At 42.5% G+C, this 14,952-nt stretch overlaps 1 protein-coding gene across 1 annotated transcript in view; it reads right to left on the bottom strand.

The window, feature by feature from the left end:
* Nucleotides 1-10,200, bottom strand: part of LOC127582737 (unconventional myosin-Va-like) — a 115,990-nt gene extending 105,790 nt beyond the window's left edge. Inside the window, exons 1-2 of the mRNA XM_052038300.1 lie at nucleotides 10,135-10,200; nucleotides 7,912-8,022 (exon numbers count right to left, since the gene is read on the bottom strand). Of these exons, the coding sequence (XP_051894260.1) occupies nucleotides 7,912-8,022; nucleotides 10,135-10,200 (177 nt within the window). The remainder of the gene's footprint in view (nucleotides 1-7,911; nucleotides 8,023-10,134) is intronic.
* Nucleotides 10,201-14,952: the final 4,752 nt, after the last annotated feature.

Genomic DNA, 14,952 nt, shown 5'->3' with positions numbered 1-14,952 from the left:
GAATCCACTTTTCCAAAAAATAAATAAATTCTGAAAATACAAAGACCTCTTCATCCAGGTCATCTTTGCTCATCTGGTTTTTCCAGTCTCAGATGCAAATTTAACCAAAGCCATCACCTCAGCTTTCAAAGCAGCTCCATTATTACTTCTCTTATTACTCTGGTTATTATTGAGACTAGTGCGCCACTTTCCCCCACCCCAAGCAAATACAAAGGCAAGATGTTGCTCATCTGCACCCAAACCACTCCTACACCCCGATTTCCTGAAGTAAAGAAAAATCATCCCTCGTTATTGCACCAAGACCACCATTAATTAACAAAGCCACTCCTGCAACTTTTCCTGTTTTCATCATTAGGAATGTTAAGCAATTCTAAACACATTAGGAACTAAAGACTTTTAAGGCTTGGCTATTCATCTACAGTTAGTGCATTGCCTTCCTGGTAATTGGCTCAAGATCTATCCTGTCTCGTCAGAGAGATCACACCATGGGACTGATCCACCAGAGCCAGACAAAGCCCGAGACTGTGATAGAGGTGCCACAGGAAAATTTCAAAGCGACAAGTTGCAGCTGCAAATTTAAAAACAAAAATCAAATCTTCCTCTTATTGCTGTCAGTATAGGAAAGTAAAAACAAATTCCACAGCTCTGGAATCAGCTGCCCTATGACACAGCCTTGCTATGGCTGATATTCTACAATGCTGCCAATTGCAGATGATCCAACTGTGAACTTTATAATATTCATACCTGCTGCCCAGCAAAGGAAAATTCACAGTTAAAATCAATTTAAAACCTCAAGACACCTAAAGTACTTTATAGTCGATTTTACTTCAAAATTATTCATAGGTTGTGGCATAGGAGTTGGGCCAGCCAATTTGTTCACTTCGGGGAGTGAATGACACCAGTGTCACGTAGGGCAAGGGATAAATATTGGACAGGGGGGACCCGGGGTTCTCTTTACATCATTCCATGGAACACAACCAGCCAAAAAGGGGTGAGTGAGGATAGGAATTATGAACCAGCGACAAAAGAAACACACCGAGATGTATAAGTGTTAAAAACTATTTTATTAATAACTACTTATGATAATAAGAAAAATAAAAGTTAAAATGTTAGAATGTTAAAAGTAAAAATGTTAAACCTTGAACATTAACCCCAAAAACTAAGCTCATCGTATGTGTGTGGCAAAGTCCCAAACTCCAAGTCCAGGAATAGTTTTCAAAGTTCAGTTCCGCAAGCTGTAAAGTGAAACATGAACAAAGGCTTCTTCAACAACCACCGTAGATGTAGAGAACAGAGTAATTACAAAATCCAAATGTTCCACAATGGAACCCAAATGACACCTCAGTGTTTACTCGGTAGTGACTTTCTCACCCCGAAAAGCATCCGAATCGTGGCCGTCCACACAAATACCTGGTTTCCTCTACAGGTCAGCAACAAAGTGAACTCCACCGGATTACTCCCAGTTTCCATACGTGGATTGTAGTGACAGACACAGTTATTGTTTCTCATCCATCGATAGAGAAACTAGCAGGCTGGTGTCTCTCTCTCTCCACCCTTTCTCTCTCCTCTGACTGACTGTTTCAAAAACGTCATTACGTCCCTTATCTTCGGTTGATGTAAGCACGCCACACACACACACACATACACCACTACTAACTCTATCTTAAAGGGACATTAACCTAGTCCGTAACAATAGAACTGAACATCTAAAAGACAGCATCTCCAGCAACACAACCACCCTTTGGCCCTAGTTGAGATATTAAAGTTCCCATTAGTTATTATGTCCCATCATCAATTCATGGACACACTTCAACAGCACTCCCGGGAATCATTTTCTCACCTTTATTACCCAGACCTCCATTTAATCCATAACTATCCCATGATACAAGTTTTATATAAAACCCAGTCCTCATTTAGATATTTTAAAAGACTTCTACTTTCCTGATGACAAACACTCACCTCAGTCATTACAATTTCTTTCCCAATCAACATGTGTACATAGAACAGTCGAGCACAGGAACAGGCCCTTCGGTCCACAATGTCTGTGCTGACCATGATGCCAAATTAAACTAATCCCACCTGCCTGCACGTAGTCTATGCTTCTCCATTCCCTGTGTGTTCATGTACCCGTACAAATACCTCTTAAATATTCCCATCATTATCTGTTTCTACCATTGTTCCTGACAGCACATTCCAGACACCTACCACTGTGTGTAAAAAAAAAACTTGCCCTGTAAATCTCCTTTAAACTTTGACCATTACTTTTAGTATTTGACATTTCCATCCTGGGAGAAAGACAGACTATCTAACCTTTTTATAAACTTAGCCTCCAACACGCCAGAGAAGAGTCCAAGTTTATCCAACCGCTCCTTATAGCTAATACCCTCCAAGCAGCATCCTAGTGAACCTCTTCTGCATCCTCTCCAAAGCCTCCACATTCCTCCTGTGATGCAGCAACCAGTAGAGGTGGAGCATTGACAAAAGGAAAAGTGGCATTTAAAAAAGCTTGCAAGCCAACATTAACTTCTGTGCAACAGTGCCCCTCACAGCATTTCCTGTTTTAGCCACTAACACACAAAATTGGACAATCATAGCCCAAATGACCATTTGATCAATTAAGATCTCATAGCACCTGCTTCATTATCAATACAGTATTTTTAATGCCTCATCGCTTTGGGGAGAAAAGGAAAGTGGAAGGAGAACACAGTTGAGGTACACAATTTGTAAACAAACAAAAACTTATGACTAAAGATCCTTCAGATTTTGCGAGTCATCTCTGAGCAATGTTTTGAGGTCTGTTTAAGAAGCCGAACTTAACCATATTTTCTAATGCTACCAAGCCTTTCTCCAAACATGCTGTGGAAATTACTTTCCAAAACACCAGTGACCCAAGGGAAAAGAGAGACCTCATTCTTGGGTTTACCAATGAACACATCAAATTTAATCTGCTTGTTATGAAGATTTCTCATTTTAAGAACAATATCCACCAACGCACACACAAGAAACAGAGCTCCACATTCAGCATTCTTCCACTTTCAGTGACAAATGCCAAGCCCTCCACTAAGGGGCAGTGTGCAGCATTTCTCGATTCAGCTGCGCTAATGCAGAGTACAAGGATTCCACGTGGCTTTGAGGTCTGTTTTAAGAAGACAATTTAACCATATTTTCTAATGCCACCAAGCCTTTCTCCAAACATACTGTGGAAATTACTTCCCAAGGGAAACACCAGCGACCCAAGGGGTCTTTCACTCAGCTTAACAGGGAAGTCAAATCTAACCACAGTAATCAGAGACCTTTCATATTTCCAAAGTTTAAAGAGCATAGATTTCAAAAAAGTTCAGCACCAATATTAAATTTCTGGTCTAATTTTAACAAACTACTATTGTCCTCAACTACATGCACACATCCATGTTGCTGATAGATTCTACTTCAGTTGTGACACAGAGTGGAAAACTCATGTTAGGATGGAAACTAATGTTCACAAAATGGGATGACCTTAAAGCAGGCTAACTTTGGATTGTAACATTTAACTGCCACATATTGCCTAACAAAACTGGGAAAGGGAGTGCCTAATATCATACACAGCCCCAATCCACAATCCTAACCAACATGCTCAGTGACTGAAATTTAAAAACCTTATTTAGGAAGAGTTTAAACAATAAAGCAGACATCAAATGAACTACCTTGTGCTAAACCTCGGCTTGCCTCGGGTGTCTAAGCTTTGACTGGACTTTAAAGTAATTTACAACAACTCTTCAGCCACCAAGTCATGATGGGGCAGGGCATCTGACGAGTAGCAACAGAGTCAAATCGTGGGGGGGATTACAAATTCAACAACAAATCCAATAAGTACAGAGCAAATTCATAGAACCACGTACAGATGTACAGCACTGAAAAAACAGTAGTGCATGAGCAGGCACGTTAGTGTAGCAGTTAGCATAACGCTATTACTGCGCCAGCAACCCAGGTTCAATTCCGGCCGCTGTCTGTGACGAGTTTGTATGTTCTCCCCACGTCTGTGTGGGTTTCCTCCCACATTCCAAAGATGTACCGGTTAGGAAGTTGTTGGCACACTATGTTGGCACCAGAAGCGCGGCGACACTTGTAGGCTGCCCCCAGAACACTATGCAAAAGATGCATTTCACTGTTTTGATGTAAATGTGACTAATAAAGATATCTTAACAGGCCCCTTTGGCCCACCATGATATTCATCTACACTAATCCCATTTGACCACATTAAGCCTGTATCCTTCTACGCTTTCCCTAACCAGGTAGGTATCAAAATACCTTTTAAACATTATAATTGCATGTGCTTCCACCAACTCCTCTGGCAACTCATTCCAGATGTTCACCACCCTCCACAAGGAAAAACTTACCCCTCAGATCTCCATTAAATCTCTTTCCACCCCTCCCCACCTTAAACCCATGCCCTCTAGTTCTAGACTAGAAGGTCACCCCTCAGCCTCATGTCCCAATCTCTCCTTAAAACTACAGCTCTCCATTCCAGACAACACCCTGGTGAATCTCTTCTGCACCCTCTATCACTATCACAACCTTCCAACAGTGTGTCAACTAGAATTGTACACAATACTCCAAGTGTGGTCTAACCAATGTTTTTTTACAACTGCAACATGACATCCCAACTCTCATACTTAATGCCTTGGCCTACGAGGGCAAGCATACCAAGTGCCTTATCCACCTGTATCAACACTTACAGGGAGCTATGGATTTGTACCTCAAGGTCTCTCTGTAGATCAGTCCTGAGGTCCCTGCCATTTACTTTATGTCCTACCAGAATTTGATATCCAAAGTGCATTACCTCACACTCGTCTGGATTAATTCCATCTGCCACCACACAGCTCAATTTTCCAGCTGATCTATGCCCCACTGTACCCTTGGATAATCTACTTCACCATCTAGGACTCCATCAGTTTGGAACTTGTGACCTTTCTGCAAATACATACACCGCAGAATGAAGAAATTTTCAGCCCACCAGTGCTTGCCCTGAAGACGTAGAAGGGTCCTACACTGAAGAATCAAGTTTGTCAGCCCTTCACTGATAGAAGGCAGCTTTTCCAGAATTGACTCATTAAGCACATCTCTTGACAGAATGACAAAAATCACTTAGGAACCATTTAATGCTCAACAAAAATGATTCAATTTTAAAAAATTTCAAGTTGACAAATACCCCAATATATTCATATGTCAGCAAACTTAAAGATCCATGATAATAAATATTGATTTGTTTTTATAAAAACACTTCTGATACTATGAGAGATGTTACATAACCATTCCATACTTTTCCATCCAGAAACACCAAGTAGGAATTGCCATGCAATTATTTATGTTTAAAATATCCAGGATTGTACAAGGAATTTTTAATATGTTGGGGGTCAGTGGGAGTAACAAATTTGGAACCTGGTTTAAAAATATGCAAAGGATTTTCCTTCTAACTCTCCAGAGGTGGCACTGAACCAACAGGGCTTTTGGTTATGAAGCATGTAATGTTTTCATCTTGACAAATATGAGGTACTTGAAGAGTATAGAAAAAGTAAGAAAATACTAAAAAAGGAAATCAGGAAGGCAAAAAGAAGACATGAGGTTGCTTTGGCAGAGAATGTGAAGGTAAATCTGAAGGGTTTCTACAAGTATATGAAGAATAAAAGGATAGTAAGGGACAAAATTTGTCCCCTAGAAGATCAGAGTGGTCGTCTATGTGTGGAGCCTCAGGAGATGGGGGAGATCTTAAACAATTTTTTTGCATCAGTATTTACGCAGGAAATTGGCATAGTGGATATGGAAGGAGGGGAAACAAGCAATAGAGTCATGGAACATATAGAGATTAAAGAGGAGGAGGTGCTTGCTGCCTTACAGCGAATAAAGGTAGATAAATCCCTTGGGCCAGATAAGCTATTTCCCTTGGACATTGAGGGAAACTAGTGTAGAAATTGCAGGGGCTCTGGCAGATATATTTAAAATGTCCTTAGGCACGGGTGTGGTGCCGGAGGACTGGAGGGAAGCTCATGTTGTTCCGTTGTTTAAAAAAGGATCTAAAAGTAAGCCAGGTAATTACAGGCCGGTGAGTCTGAAATCAGTAGTGGGTAAGTTATTGGAAGGTGTTCTGAGAGATTGGATATACAAGCATTTGGACAACCAAGGGCTGATTAAGGATAGTCAGCATGGCTTTGTGCTTGGTAGATCATGTTTAACAAATCTTGTAGAGTTTTTTTGAGGAGGTTACCAAGAAAATAGATGAAGGAAAGGCTGTGGATGTTGTCTACCTGGACTTTAGTAAGGCCTTTGACAAGGTCCCACATGGGAGGTTAGTTCAGAAGGTTCAGACACTAGGTATCCATGGAAAGGTTGTAAACTGGAATCGAAATTGGCTGTGTGGGAGAAGACAGAGTGGTAGTGGATGATTGTTTCTCAGACTGGAGGCCTGTGACTGGTGGTGTGCCTCAGGGATCTGTGCTGGGACCATTGTTGTTTGTTGTCTATATCAATGATCTAGATGATAATCTAGTAAATTGGATCAGCAAGTTTGCTGATGACACTGAGATTGGAGGCGTAGTGGACAGCGAGGAAGGCTCTCAAAGCTTGCAGAGGGATCTGAACCAACTGGAAGAACGGGCCAGAAAATGGCAGATGGGACTTAATGCAGACAAGTGTGAGGTGTTGCATTTTGGAAGGACAAATCAAGGTAGGACATACACAGTAAATGGTAGGGCACTGAGGAGTGTGGAGGAACAAAGGGATCTGGGAGTTCAGATACATAATTCCCTGAAAGTGGCGTCGCAGGTAGGCAGGGTTGTAAACAAGGTGTTTGACATCCTGGCATTCATAAATCAAAGTATTGAGTACAGGAGTTGGGATGTTATGGTGAAATTGTATAAGGCATTGGTGAGGCCAAATTTGGAGGTGTATTGCATGCAGTTCTGGTCACCTAACTATAGGAAGGATATCAGTAAGATTGAAAGAGTGCAGAGGAGATTTACTAGAATGTTGCCGGGTCTTCAGGAGTTGAGTTACAGGGAAAGATTGAACAGGTTAGGACTTTATTCCTTGGAGCGCAGAAGACTGAGGGGAGATTTGATAGAGGTTTACGAAATTATGAGGGGTATAGACAGAATTAATGCGAGTAAGCTCTTTCCACCTAGATTAGGAGAGATAAGTACGAGAGGACATGGCTTTAGGGGGAACTTCTTCACTCAAAGAGTGGTGGGAGCATGGAATGGGCTGCCATCTGATGTAGTAAATGTGGGCTCACTCTTGAGTTTTAAGAATAAATTGGATAGATACGTGGACGGGAGTGGTCTGGAGGGTTATGGACTGGTGCAGGTAAATGGGACTAGCGAGATAACGTTTCGGCACAGACTAGAAGAGCCGAATGGCCTGTTTTCTGTGCCGTAGTGTTCTATGGTTCTAATTGAAATGCAGAAATGCACAAGAACTGCTCAACTTTAAAATTAAGGCATTGTGTTTCTAACATTTTCTGATTTTATTTCAGATTTCTGGCATCTGCAGTTATTTTCTCTCTCCACAGATGCTGTCTGACCTGAGCACTTACAGCATTTTTTGCTTTTATTTAAAGTTGGCAGTAGCCTTGAAAAGTAATCTAAACACTACAAGCAATTTAATACAATATCAAAAGGCGGTCATTGAAACCCAGCAAGACACTGGTCTGGGGACTTACTTTACAGTATATAAATGCAAACTTTTTTCAGCCTAAAATATCACTGTTTGCAATATTTTAAATCAAAAAATCTTAAACTTAGATTTTGATCTTTTGCTTCCAAACATTCAATGTTCCAATATCATTGATGGAAACATGAAATGAACATTAACCCAAAACATTTATTCTGTAACCTTCTCAAACTGAAGTTGCAGGATATTATGCATTGCTTAACTTACAGTTCCATCTTCCAGTTTAAGGTATAGGATATGGTCCTCTTCCTTGTAATCTTTCGTGAGCTCAGCAGATTTCCATACATTTTCAGGGTCAGGAATCCACACCTTGGTTGACTATAAGCAAACAAGTAGATAATATTAAGTCTAACTTAAAAAACACCAGTACAGTTACAAAAACAAGCACTAAAAAGTCAGTCAGCCATTGGTTATATGAAACCAGCTATAAAGCAGTGTTGTACTCTGCTTCCAAACTTAATTTGTGGACTTCAGTGGAGTTAATTTCAGGGTTTAGATGTAGAGTAAAATACACAAATATGATCATATAGTGTAGACGTGAGACTGGAGATGCTGGAATCTGGAGCAACACACAAAGCACAGGAGGAACTCAGATAAGGCAGGATCTATGGAGGGAAGTGGACAGCCGATATTTTGGGTCAAGACCCTTCATCTGGACTCAGTCTTGATCCAAAACATCAACTGTCCATCTCCCTCCATAGATACTGCCTGACCTGCCAAGTTCCTCCAGCGCTTTGTGTTGTTGATAATATAAAGTCTAGCGCTGCTGACTAGGAATACATTTCTAGGCAGTACTACTTTCAGGCAAAAAAGCACTTAGTTGTTGGAAATAATCATCCACTATTGCAGTCAGTTTCTTCTACCTCTGATCTCTCACACCCCAACCTACAAGTTGTGTAACCAACAGTCTCAATCTGACAGCCCCAAACAGTTGGCAGCATGTTCAACTTGCCCATTGTGGTAGATTTTAAACTGCAAACTGGAAAAACCAACTTTGCTCATTTCTGTCTGTCCACCTCTTGACTCAGACTTCTGTCACCATTTTAGGTTATCGCCATTCCAACCAACATCCACCGACTCTTTGACCATCTTGAATATACTTCCTCCCACCTCACTTGTTGGATTCTATTTTTCCAATTTCTTCATCTCGTCTGTTCTAACGATGTCACCTTCAGTTCTAGGCTTCCAATAAGTTCTCCTCAGCTAAAGATTCGGTCCCTCCATGGTTGGCATGACTCTAGACCGCACCCAGCCCAGTCCCTGCACTTCCATTCTCGTCACCCCCTCCCAGGTCCCTCCCATCCATTTCCACATCCAATCAACCAACCCCTCCCATCACCTCTGACGTCTCCCAGAGTCCAAGTTAGAGCTGCAGGCCACTCGGCCCTTCAATTCTGCTTCACAATTCAGCAAGACCATTGCCGATCTCACCAACGTCAAACCCACATTTCCACCTACCCCCAGTAAATATTCCCCAATCGGTTCTCCCTTCCAAACTCCTGTGTTACAGCAATTTCTAGGCTGTTGCTTACATCCTCTACCATGGAATCAGGTGTAAAATACCCATACAATTCATCTGCTATTTCCTCATTTCTCTTTAGTAATTCCTCACACCCACTTTCTGAAAGAGCAACATTTGTTCCTTTAATTTTTTAAGTAACTGTGTACAAGTTCTTTGCCCTCTTTCCCACTCAGCACTGTCAGAAGGATCACTCTGGCTAGGACACCGATTCATTTTTCCAGTACTACACCATCTTCCTATGTAACTACAGGAAAAAAAAGTCAAAGTGGAGTTTAGTGTCATATGCACAAGTACACGTATGCACAGGTGCAGTAAAAAACTTGCTTGCAGCAGCATCACAGGCACATAGCATCAGAGTCATTTTTTTTTCTTGTGAATGTTATGCACAATTTTTTTTAAAAATAAGTGTTCATTATTTTTGTTGATCAAGTGTTGATTATAATGTTGCTAAACTGTCATGATTAGGGTTTTGCCAGTTGGTTCAAGAACCAAATGGTTGAAGAAGAAAAAATAGCTGTTCCTGAACCTGGTGGTGTGGAGACTTCAGTCTTCTGTACCTCCTGCCCGATGGTAGCTGCGAGAAGATGGCATGGCCCGGATGGTGGGGATCTTTGATGATGGATGTTGCCTCCTTGAGGCAGCGCCTCCTGCAGATACCACCAGTGGTGGGAGGGATGTGCATGTGAGGTATTGAGCCGAGTCCACTACTCTCCGCAGCTTCTTACATTCCTGCTCATTTGAATTGCCGTCCCAGACCATGAATCAACCATACAAGTACAACTCCTGCATTTTCACCCCTGCCTTCCTACCATCTAAAAAGCCCAAAAACGAGTTTCCAGATGAAACACCCAAATTTTCCTTCAACCACTTTCACCATTCAGAATACAATCTCAGCATTAAGATCAAACATCACCCTCGCCACCGCCATTCAGTTCGAAGTGAGATTGGAGCTGCTTGTCATTTGTATTGTTCATTCCCGTGCCAACTTCTGTCCTTGGCTTCCTGCTTGCATTGTAGATCATAGACTTGAGGAAAATGGACTCATTTATCAACTAAATACATTTCAGTCTTCCATTATCGCAGCTACTGATTTCTGCTACTGCTCTCTTCTTTGTGTTGCTTTAACCTCTTTCACCTTCCACCAGTAAGTTTGTCATGTTATTTCCTCTCCTGCATGTGACTTTATTATCAATCTCACTATTCTCCCCTTTCTTGGAATCTGAAAACAGGTTAAACCCTCACCCAAGAGGTCAAATTATACAAGTTACACAAAATTAGACTGGCAGAATAAATTCCCACAATAATAAAGAAAGTTTATTAAAAAGCAGATGAGTAACTCAGTGAAGGCTTGTTGTTTCTTTACAGAAAGATAAAAATCAGACCTATTCAGCTATGGGACTAGCGGAATACCGTTTCAGCACAGACTAGAAGGGCCGAATGGCCCGTTTTCTGTGCTGTAGTGTTCTATGGTTCTATTTGGCCTAATAAAGTACAGTAGAAGGTAATTATACATCCAGGGCTACCTTCCAATTTCTATGCTAAATTTTACCAACTTCCAGCTAGACTATCTACTTTCTATACTTCAGCTCCTTTCACTACGCTAACCAAACCCTCACAGTACTTCCTCCATTTAAATCTCCTTCTGGATTCTTTTAATAATACTTTCCATTTGGTTTCACTTATCCACACAAAAATCTGCTACTTTTATTTTTGCACAGCAGAATGTTTTGACGATCTACACGAAAGTGATTCCTCCTTTTTGTTTTAAGAAAGTCAGCTTATAGACTCCCTTTTGAACAATGCTTATTACAAGGTTGAATGACACATGCAGAGATTATGTTTTACAAATCTTTTAACTTGCTTTTATTAATATTAATACCACAATAAAACAGCCACTGCTGGTGTTTGCCAACATTGCTCTATGCAACTGAGTGCAACTTGGGATTTTCAGTGGGATTTTGGGCTTATTGCAGAAGTCCTAAAGTTGCCCTCACTGGTCCTCAGTCTTCCCTGCAATCAAGCTGAAAACATTTGAACCGACACGAATTAAAAACAGATCTTGCACTTAAAACAACTGACCCACTGCCAAGTGAAGGCAAAAGTACAGCCTTCTGCTCCCAAGTTCACCAGGGCCACCTGGAGCAGCAGCTAGTGCAGTTGTCTCACAGCTCCAGAGGCCAGAATTCGATCCCGACCTCCTGTGTGGAGTTTGCGTGTTGTTCTTGTCACCGCGTGGGTTTCCTCTGGGTGCTCCAGTCTCCTCCGCATCCCAAAGACGTGCAGGTTGGTAGGTTAATTGGCTTTAGTGTTGATGGGCATCCAAAAGGAGAGGTTACGGGAAACTGGAGGAATTGGACTGATGGGAATCAGAGAGCTGGCACAGGAGGCCATTCAACCCTTCGGGTCAACAATCTGCTGGAGGAACTCAGCAGGTTGAGCAGCATCCGTTGGGGGGGGGGGGGGGGGGGTGGAAATTGTCAACATTTCGGGTTGAAACCCTGCATCAGGACTGAGAGTGGCGAGAGGACATGGCCAGGGTAAAGAGAAGGGGGAGGGGTGAGACGGGGGTCCGAGGTGATTGATGGACTGAGGAGGGGTGTCGGATGACAGGAAGGCAGTGCCAGGTTTTTTTTTGGGGGGGGGGGGGGGGGGGGGGGGAGGGTGGTGGAGTTGTTGGACAGTGGATGATAGATGAAGAAAAATGAGAGGCAGATGGAGCAAGTTGGGGGGCAGGTGAGGGTTGGGGGGGGGGGGGGGTGCAGGGGAGGAAGTGTGAAGGTTGGAGACAGCCACTGGAGGGAGATAAGCAGAACAGAGGGCTACCAGTGTTGTGTCACAAACCAGCAACAAAAGAAACACACTGAGCATGATTCAGTGTTAAAAACTATTTTATTAATCACTACTTATGATAATACGTAAAATAAAAGTAAAAATGTTAGTATGTTAGAATTCAAGAATGTTAAACCTCGAACGTTAACCCCAAAACTAAACTCGTCGTGTGTGTGTGTGACAAAGTCCAAAACTCCCAGTTCCGGAATGGTTCTTAAAGTTCAGTTCCGCAAGCCATAAGGTGAAACGTGAGCAAGGGCTTCTTCAACAACCACCGTTGTCTGAAGATAAGATGTAGATGTAGAAAAACATAGAGAGAGTACATACGAAATCCAAATGTTCCACGATGGAACCCAAACGACACTTCAGTGTTTACTCGGTAGTGACTTCCTCACCCCAAAAGCATCCGAACCGTGGTCGTCCACACACACAAATACCTGTTTCCTTCTACAGGTCAGCAACAAAGTGAACTCCACCGGATTACTTCCAACTTCCATACATGGATTTCAGTGGCAAACACAGTTATTGTTTCTCATCCATCGATAGAGAAAACAAGCAGGCTGGTGTCTCTCTCCCTTCTCTCTCTCTCCTTCTTCTTCTTCTTCTTCTTACTTCTTCAACAACGTCATTACGTCCTTTATCTTCTATTGACGTAAGCACGCCCCACACACACATACACACACACTCTCTATCTTAAAGGGACTTTCACTGAGTCCGTAACAGTTGGACTCTGACAAGTAAAGGGGATGAGAACAGGAACCATTAGGGGAGAGGTGCATGGCAGATAGAACCAGAACCAGAGAGGAGAGGGGGGGGGGGACAGCCTGCTGGGCAAACTGCGTGTGTAGTGGGTGGATAGAACCAGGAGGGAGGGGGTTTGGGAAAGGGGATGAAAGTGGGAGGATCGGGAGGGGACGGGAAGAAAGAAGGGAAATAAAAACCCAGAGGGGAGGGTTACCCAAAGCTGGAAAACCCAATGGTTCGGCCATTAAGTTGTAGACTACCCAGGGGGAATACGAGGTGCTGTTCCTCTAGTTAGTGTCGGATCAACGTTAAGAAAATGAGCCAGGAGATTCCTCCCATTGTCCAATGGGACATCACAGCCTTCTGATTTCCCCTTTCCTGCACACCACTGATTTCCCAGCCTATGAAATAAATGTGAACACTATATACATATTTAGTGCATTTTTAAAAATAAAAAGGGAAAGAATCAGAAACATCTAGTTTGAGTGCCAACCTTGACAGCCAGTGAGCCTGGGGATGAAAACTCACTAGTGAAAACCAGGTGACCATTTGCCCTCTGCAAGCACTAAAACATAGAACAGTACAGTACAGAAACAGGCCCTTCAGCCCAAAATGTTGTGCTGAACTAATTAAACTAGTAATTCAACACCTAACTAAACTAATCCCTTCTGCCTCCACAATGTCCACATCCCTCCATTCTCTGCAAATTCATGTGCCTAAGAGCCTCTTGAATGCCCCCTTGATATTTGCCTCCACCACCACCCCTGGCAGAACGTTCCAGGCTGCCACCACTGTGTAAACAAAAACTTGCCCCGCACATCTCCTTTGAACTTACCCCCTCTCAACTTAAGTGCATGCCTTCTGGTATTAGACATATCGACCCTGGGAAAAAGGATACCGGCTGTCTACTCTATCTATGCCCCTCGATCTTATAAACTCAGATCTCCCCTCAGCCTCCACCGCTGTAGAGAAAAACAACCCACGTTTGTCCAACCTCACCTTATAGCACATGCCCTGTAATCTAGGCAGCATCCTGGTGAACCTCTTCGGCACCCTCTCCAAAGCCTCCACATCCTTCCTATACTGGGGCGACCAGAATTGAATGCAATACTCCAGCTGTGGCCTAACCAGAGTTTTATAAAACTGCAACACAACTTCCTGACTCTTGAACTCAGTGCCTCGACTAAAGGCAAGCATGCCGTATGCCTTCTTTATCACCCTATCAACCTGTACAGCCACTTTCAGGGAGTTATGAACTTGGACGCCAAGATCCCGCTGTACATCAGAGTCAAGGATTTTGCCATTAACAGTGTACTGCCCCTTTACATTTGAATGTAATGTAACACTTTAAAAAAAGTTTTAAAAAATTAAATATTTCCTAGTTAGCTGTGATAATTTTTCCAATGCGATTGGTTGTTTCTACCCGCGTCCGCGTGGGTTTCCTCCAGGTGCTCTGGTTTCCTCCCACATTCCAAAAGACATACAGGATAGGAAGTTGTGGGCATGCTATGTTGGCGCCAGAAGCGTGGCAACACTTGCGGGCTGCCCCCAGAACACTACGCAAAAGATGCATTTCACTGTGTGTTTCGATGTACATGTGACTAAAAGATATCTCATCTCTTCAGCCAGTTTGATAACTCTGCTTGCGAAACAAAGGACTGCAAATGCTGGAATCTTGATGCAAAACACTATGATGCAAAACACTATGATGCTGAGGGAACTCAGCAGGCACTCAGCATCCGTGGAGAAAAGCAGGCGGTCAACGTTTTGGGTCAGGACCCTTCTTCAGGACCTGATGTCCCAGGAATTGTCACTATTAAAGTAACAAAGCTTCCAATAAACTCAAGGAAGTCTACTTCAAAAGAGTTACAATCCAAGATGACAATTCCCAGTTTGACATCTGCTCACATCTGATCCATGGGACTTCTGACACACAGAAGTGAAAACGCTATTAGGCATTGAAGAATTCTCTCAGCAAGAGAAACAGGAATCGATTTATGAACATTTGGCACCAAAAGACAAACATGAGCATTAAGATAGAATTGAAAATACAAATAAACTAAAAACAAATTCCTTGAAATATCCACGGCCGGAAAGTACAACACAAACAAAATTAGTTTTGTGGCCAAGTAAGTCATTAAGCAGTAATTATG

Source organism: Pristis pectinata, chromosome 24 (assembly GCF_009764475.1).
Source record: "Pristis pectinata isolate sPriPec2 chromosome 24, sPriPec2.1.pri, whole genome shotgun sequence".
NCBI classification, from domain to species: Eukaryota; Metazoa; Chordata; class Chondrichthyes; order Rhinopristiformes; family Pristidae; genus Pristis; species Pristis pectinata.
This window is presented reverse-complemented; position numbering and strand designations above follow the sequence as displayed.